Source organism: Daucus carota, chromosome 2 (assembly GCF_001625215.2).
Source record: "Daucus carota subsp. sativus chromosome 2, DH1 v3.0, whole genome shotgun sequence".
In the NCBI taxonomy this organism is placed as follows: Eukaryota; Viridiplantae; Streptophyta; class Magnoliopsida; order Apiales; family Apiaceae; genus Daucus; species Daucus carota.
In genome coordinates, this window is record NC_030382.2 from 58093944 (window position 1) to 58100779 (window position 6836).

The following is a 6836-nucleotide window of genomic DNA, read 5'->3' on the forward strand; positions in this document are numbered from 1 at the left end:
TCACCAAATGTTACATAGCAGTCCTAAAGTAATTCAGTTCCAAGAAACAAAAAATGTACCAATATGTGGTTGAGTGTCATATACGCACAGTACCATCCTCTGAACCTGTTATTATTATTGGAAGTTCAGGTTGAAAACAAACAGCAAACACATTGTGTGTATGACCTTCTAGAGTCTGAACACAACTCTTAATTAGGTTGGTAATCCCACACCTGTTTCATACAATTCAGACACACAATCGCAGGGATTACAATCAAAAAGATGTTTTAGCAGTGTGATCTTCAGGACCAGTGATGAGACATGGTTTATCTCCACCAGTGAAGTAATCTACACAATTCACTCCTTTCAGATGGGCGTCCAATGCAAAGTTCGGACCAGGAGACCTAAGATTCCATATCTTCAAGAGAACGCATTACTATCCATTGCAAGAAAATTCAAACGGATAATTAGGAAAGACGTTATAGGAAGTCATGTAAATACCTTGATGGTACGATCAAGGGATGCACTTGCAAAAGTATTGGGATCCTTAGAATTAAACGTAACTTGCATGACATAATGAGAATGACCCTCAAAAATTTGAGTGCACATCCATCCCTTCTCCCAGTCCCGGAGCTTTATAATAAGGAAGGGGAAGGGCTGGATGAACAGCAAGGCACCTAATACAGTCTGTGTGTGCCTCAAAGACTTTGACCTTATCCATGGTATTGTAATTGTATACACCAATATACATATCATATGCACCAGCAACAACCCACTGCTTGCGTGGTATAAACTTGGCCAACCTCACTGCAAGAACAATAAGTGGTCTTCAGTATAATATCAGTTTATACTTCATGGCATAATCGAAAGAAACAAAAACATATTCCAACTAAATATAAACATGTTGAACAAATAGAGAGGCACGTATATAAAGTACCTGGTAACTCTGTCGCCTCGAAAGATTTTGATATGGCAAGTAACCAAGAAACTGAAGTTAGTAAAGTCATTAATAGAATTACTTAGATTGCAATCTTGTCTGAGATTTCTTATAAATAATTTATAAATTAAAAAAAATACGTGTACTTTAATTAATAAGCAACTTATAAGATATTACAAAAAGGACCTGTATGTCCATTAGTTTCAATTCCTTTGCTATCAGGATAGTTCTCTGGACTCCCAGAGAGACCAGAGATCCAACTATAAATTAAAGCCACAAAGCAGCACAAGCACAAACTCCCAAGGAGACGGAGAATAATTTTACATTCAAAGTAAGTGTCCAGCACATTTCAAACATGAAAGAACTTCCAGCATAGCTTCGTCATCGTTGACCTCCACATTAGCAGGGCTTTCCAATATGCTTCTTAGGACTGTCTTTAACAATATTCCTCCAGGTAGGCCAGTTGGAATACCCCCATCATCATCCTTGTGGGTGTGATCATCCATTGTCTTTTCCCACCATTCAATGATATTAAAGCATACGTCCTTCAAAACAAGCCTTGAATGATTCTTCAGGATCGGAACATCCAAATTACTGAGAGAACCATACCTATAATGCACGTCGACTCGTTCAAGGTTAGTACTATTACAATTTTTAAACTCAGCTAGTGTGTCCTCTTCAAGCGTCAATATCGCCCGATTTTTCAAGTCAGTAACCACAACTCTTTGAAGATATTTGTGGTCCTTAATTGAGGAGACCAGCATGTGATGAAGACAAATCATGTCCCTAGTATGGCTCTTAATTGATTCATAGTACTCATTATCCTTGGGAGTAACATCCGAAAGCATGCGAGATTGCATATCTTGGTCATTGTAGTAGAAGGTATTTTTCCAAGAAACAACTGCGAGACAATAATTACGTGGCTTATAAAATGCTTCGCGGAGGATGTTAGGGGGTGCCTTATCTTCACAAAACATCTGCTTTTCAGTACTAGACCAGTGTGTGACTTGAAGAGAACGAATGTGCTTAAATTTCTTGAGAATCGCAGGACAGTAGTCGCACAACATTGCGATATTAAGATGCTTAATGGTAAGTGTAGGAACAAGACAAGTAAGGGCATTAAAACGCTTAGAGACAGCTGAGCACTGACCTAATGTTTTCAAGTCCTCGAGAAAGTAATTGTCATGGCTGTTGCTGCTACTGAGTTTCGTAACAAATAAGAATAACAAGTTCGTCCGGAAGATTCTCAAAAAAGCCATCATCACCTTGCAAACACATTCCCTTCCCAGAAGAGCTGCACATAGATTTTACAAACATGTTGTAATTATCATAAATTTTACCAATCTCTTCTTCTCTAATCTTTGTAAAGATTCAATCCTTATATACAAAAAGAAAATAAAGATGTAATTTTCCAATCACCAAAGTCCTAATAGTACTGTAATTCACAATTCTATGCAGTCTAGAATTTGAAATCACTCTGTTGTTCTCTAATCTTTGTCGATCTTTTATACTAACAACTACTTAATATTAATCTTAATAATCTAATTAACCAAATCCAAAACCAATTTGGTAAAACTGTAATCCTAAACATTATCTGATAAAACCAAACTCAAAAGTGAATGATTAAAGAATACATACCAGACCCAGACAAGGGTTTTTAACATTCACTTGTCGCTTTGTTTTTTTATAAATATTTAATTATAATTATTACAAGCCCCTCGGCAGATAAGCATGGAAATTCGGATACTCCTCGGTTGGTTTGTTTTTTTTTTTTTCCCCCTTATTTAGGGATACTTCCTCGGTTTTGAAATATAAGCGATTGACTTTTTTGCACCAGATACTTTGACCTCATATTAAAAATTATTATTATTATTATTAAAATTTTCTTTTTTTAAATAAAAATATATGATTGGTATTATTGTTTAGAAAAAAAATTCAAAAACAATAATTTTAAACATGCGGTCAAAGAACTTAAATATACATGTAAAAAAGAGCAGCTTATATTTCAAAACGAAGAGAGTATATACCGGCCGCTGTAAATTAATATGTAAATAACATATTATTGACATATATGTGTTATATATTGACATATTATTTAAATAATCATAAACATAACAAAAGTAATTATTTATATTTTATTTGATATAAGTTATAAAATTATGACAAAAAAATATAAGTTATAAACTTGATATTATTATTATCGAGTTAAAATAAGTTATTTTCGGGTTGATCAGTTAAGTAACAAATCTGCCTGGTTGAATTATCCAACCCATTCGGCTTCGATCTTGAGTGGGCCCATGAATAGGAGGACGATAAAATCATAACGAGTCCAGCCCATTAAAAGAAAAAACAACCCTAGCTCACAGCAGTGAAACGAGTAGAAAGAGTGGGCCCAGTAAAGGGTGTGGGACAGATAAAGAATGAGAAAGTGATTGAGCAGGTGGGGTTCGTGGGCTGAGAGTGCGTGAGCAGAGAAACAGCCCAAACCAAACCAACCAGCAACACCGACGACGCCTCTTACTCACTCTCTCTCTCAATCAATCAAGAATCAAACACCCCCTCCCCTCTATCTCTCTGATAATAAAGCGAGGATCTCGAGGTAATCTCTCTCTCTCACGATTTCTCTTTATGTATAGTAGATAGATGTTGTGAAATAGTTGATCTAGGGTTTGGTGTTGTAGGAGGGAGATATAGTCTGCGATGGCCTCCAAGCGGATCTTGAAGGAGCTCAAGGATCTCCAGAGAGATCCTCCCACCTCTTGCAGCGCTGGTACTCTCTCTCTCCCCCTCCCCCTCCCTCTTCCTCTCCCTCTTTCCCTCCCCCCCGCCCCCCCTCTCTCTATATATATATGTTATGCTACTTTGTCTGTTTGTTATTGTGTTCATATAATTAGTATTTGTGAATCTTTCTAGTAATTGTCGTCTTAAAATTAAGGGATTTCTTGCAAATCGGAAGCTAATACTGCTGTTGAAGGTTTAACCTATGTTGAATTATGGCAACAGCTCTTCTAGGGGTTTAGTGTACTGTTTCTAGTTTTCGTTGTGGTATTGTTTTTGGTTCAGCTTCTTTTACTTCACGAAGTCCTTGTTAAATTACTTGTATTAAGTGGTGAAATTAGGATATTTTTTTGTGTGTGTGGTGTTCAGTTCTTGAAGAGGATTGGAGCTGAACTCAGATTTAGCTATAGCTGGGTTTTGAACATAGATTGTATTTATATCCCTCGAGGTTAAATACATTAGTAGTAAACATTTAAGTTCCACATCTTTAATAAGTATTGTTTTGTAATATGTGATGATGTGTATTATTAATGAAACTTGTCAAGCCCGGTTAGCTTGTATTGTTGCACCCTCCATCTCCTTTAAAGGGTTAGAAACAACTCTAAGCAACACACTTGTTCAGACACTACTTTAAGAATATATGGTCAGATTATACTGTAACCTGAAAGTGTGGGGGTATCTGTTTGTGCAATATTTTATTCTTTTTTTTTATTTTTCTCCTGCATGTGTTGAATTATAGGCCCAGTTGCCGAGGACATGTTTCATTGGCAAGCAACTATAATGGGACCCCCTGACAGTCCTTATGCGGGTGGCGTGTTTCTTGTTACTATCCACTTCCCACCAGATTATCCTTTCAAACCACCTAAGGTATCCTGTATTTTAAAGAATCATGTGATAAGTTCTTTTGATATCTATATTTTCTTGAGGAAACAAGGGGTTGAATTTCAATGAGTTATAAAGATCAGTAGTTGATTAATAAATTACAAGTACTCTCTGTTTCTTACCTATAAAAGATGTCAAAAAATTTGGAGTTTAAACTGTGGACTGGAACTGATAGCCTCTAATTGTGCCTTTTTCACCTGGAAAAATTACATATTTAAAAGGAATATGGTAAATTTTTTTTAGGTTTTATGTAGCAGAAACAACTGGATTTGTAGTTTCTCTTGTGTGTATCATTTGAATATGAAACATTTTGTTAAATACATGTTGTATATGTTTTACTAGTCATCTTGTGTCAAGTTATGTGCGCTAAGAAGGCAATATTTTGCTGAAATTTATTTCTTGTGTCACTGTTTCTACATTTTTTATATGGTTTAATTAAATTTTGCAGGTAGCTTTCAGGACTAAAGTGTTTCATCCAAATATCAATAGCAATGGCAGTATCTGCCTTGATATTTTAAAGGAGCAATGGAGTCCTGCTCTTACTATTTCCAAGGTTTTTGCTCTATAACTTTGACAGCTGTTTATAAGACAAGATTAGCTCACCATTGGACAAAATCAAGACTCGAGATACTTTGATATTGGATAAAAACGACGAATATGTTACAGAAGAAAAATCCAACAGCCATTTTCTTAACTATATGTCCTGTATCCATCTCATCTCTGTGGCCTTTTGATTGTTACTCCCTCCATCGCGGTGGGTTATATACGTACACTGTGTGCACGCATTTTGAGGCTCTTATATATAGTAGAGTTCTTTAATGTTTTTTTTTTTAATTTTTTTTGTTTTGAATAAAAGTTTAAACATCAAACTTTTATTCAGGAAAAAAAATTAAAAAATTATTACAGAACTATACTTTAAAAGAACTTTAAAAAGCGTGCTAAAAAGTAACGTATACAATTGAACGGAACAGAGGGAGTAACATTTTGGGCGGAGGGTTCGGCACGCATTTTAAGGTTCCTATATAGTATAGCTTCATAAATTATTTTAACATTTTGTTTCTTCTGAATAAAAATTTAATGTTTAAACTTTTATTCAGAAATTTCACAAATAAGTTATGGAATTATATTTTATGTGCATCTTAAAATGTGTGTCAAGTGATGTAGGAAAACTGTTAACAAATAAAAGGGACGAACAGAGTATATGATTGGCCAGCTTGATCTGTTGGTCTACCTTCTCAATCATAAGTCAAGGCTGTTTTGGACTCTATGCACTTTAAATTTCAGATTCTAGTATGGATCATGATACAAGTCACCAAGTCAGTCTTTTGTGTGATTTGATGAACCTATTGCTAGATTGCTGTTAGTCACATGACCCGTGCCCGTGCTCTGCAAATGTGTACTGGCATGCATTAAAACATTTTAAATTTTAATAAACAAACAATCTACAGTTCAAAACAATCTCAACCTATGTAGCCATATTGTGTATATACTTCATATCTGTGTTTGTATATTCAGGTTTTGTTGTCAATCTGTTCCTTGTTGACGGACCCAAATCCCGATGATCCTCTTGTACCAGAGATAGCCCACATGTACAAGACGGACAGGAGCAAGTATGAGACAACGGCCCGAAGCTGGACCCAAAAGTATGCCATGGGTTAGGGCAATGCATCAGGAGGATTTCCTTGCGCCTGTTTCTATAGACATGTGTACTTGTGGCCTGGGATTTATCATTGTATTGTATGAATGAATGAAAGTATGATCTGTCTGTTGCAAGATGGATGGATTTGGATTCTCTGAAACTTTCCTCCTCGAAAGTTGAAAGACAACTATGCTTTGTTTTTGTATGTGGTTTGTCTTGAAAAATGGAATCAAGAATGTTTCAATGTTTTTTTATTGCCGTGGTATGTTTTTGTTTCTCTTCGTCTCTTTGAATTCAGTATTGCTTTGTTAGTTTGTTTTGTTATTCATGGTATAATTACTCTCTGGTGCCTTCCAAATGTTTTGACATGGGAGGCCAAAACAAGGCAGAAAGTGTGAGTACTATCTCGAATTAACAATTGTGAATTTCCACTATTAATGTCATTTTTGGGCTTAATGGATCGTGTATGGGCCGCTATTATATGGTCTGCACCTTTATAGGCAATGTACTGAGGTGGGCCGGCGACAGTAGATACTAACTACACTTTTGTTTTAGAAAACGTCGACGCACGATGTCTTAAAGCATCTCCAAAACCTCTTTAGCTGCACAAAATTCTAATAG

The 6836-nt window shown here is 35.8% G+C and overlaps 1 protein-coding gene and 1 long non-coding RNA gene across 2 annotated transcripts; one reads left to right on the forward strand and one right to left on the reverse strand.

Annotated features, from left to right (window-relative positions):
* Positions 1-95: 95 nt before the first annotated feature.
* Positions 96-921, reverse strand: LOC108208666 (uncharacterized). The gene is made up of 2 exons (XR_010288506.1): positions 481-921; positions 96-397 (listed from the first exon to the last, which is right to left on the reverse strand). It is a non-coding gene; the product is annotated as an uncharacterized LOC108208666 (long non-coding RNA).
* A 2437-nt stretch (positions 922-3358) lies between these two features.
* Positions 3359-6469, forward strand: LOC108209972 (ubiquitin-conjugating enzyme E2-17 kDa). Its single transcript, XM_017381197.2, has 5 exons — positions 3359-3515; positions 3598-3686; positions 4434-4561; positions 5025-5129; positions 6092-6469. The coding sequence occupies exons 2-5, from the start codon at positions 3617-3619 to the stop codon at positions 6233-6235; spliced, it is 447 nt and encodes a 148-aa protein (XP_017236686.1). The 5' UTR covers positions 3359-3515; positions 3598-3616; the 3' UTR covers positions 6236-6469.
* The last annotated feature ends 367 nt before the right edge of the window (positions 6470-6836 follow it).

Excerpts from the sequence above, each read along its gene's own strand:
- LOC108209972 (XM_017381197.2), top strand. The coding sequence starts at position 3,617 with ATGGCCTCCAAGCGGATCTTGAAGGAGCTCAAGGATCTCCAGAGAGAT. Across the intron at positions 4,562-5,024 it reads ATCCTTTCAAACCACCTAAG|GTAGCTTTCAGGACTAAAGT; the intron begins GTATCCTGTATT and ends TAAATTTTGCAG. Across the intron at positions 5,130-6,091 it reads CTGCTCTTACTATTTCCAAG|GTTTTGTTGTCAATCTGTTC; the intron begins GTTTTTGCTCTA and ends TTGTATATTCAG.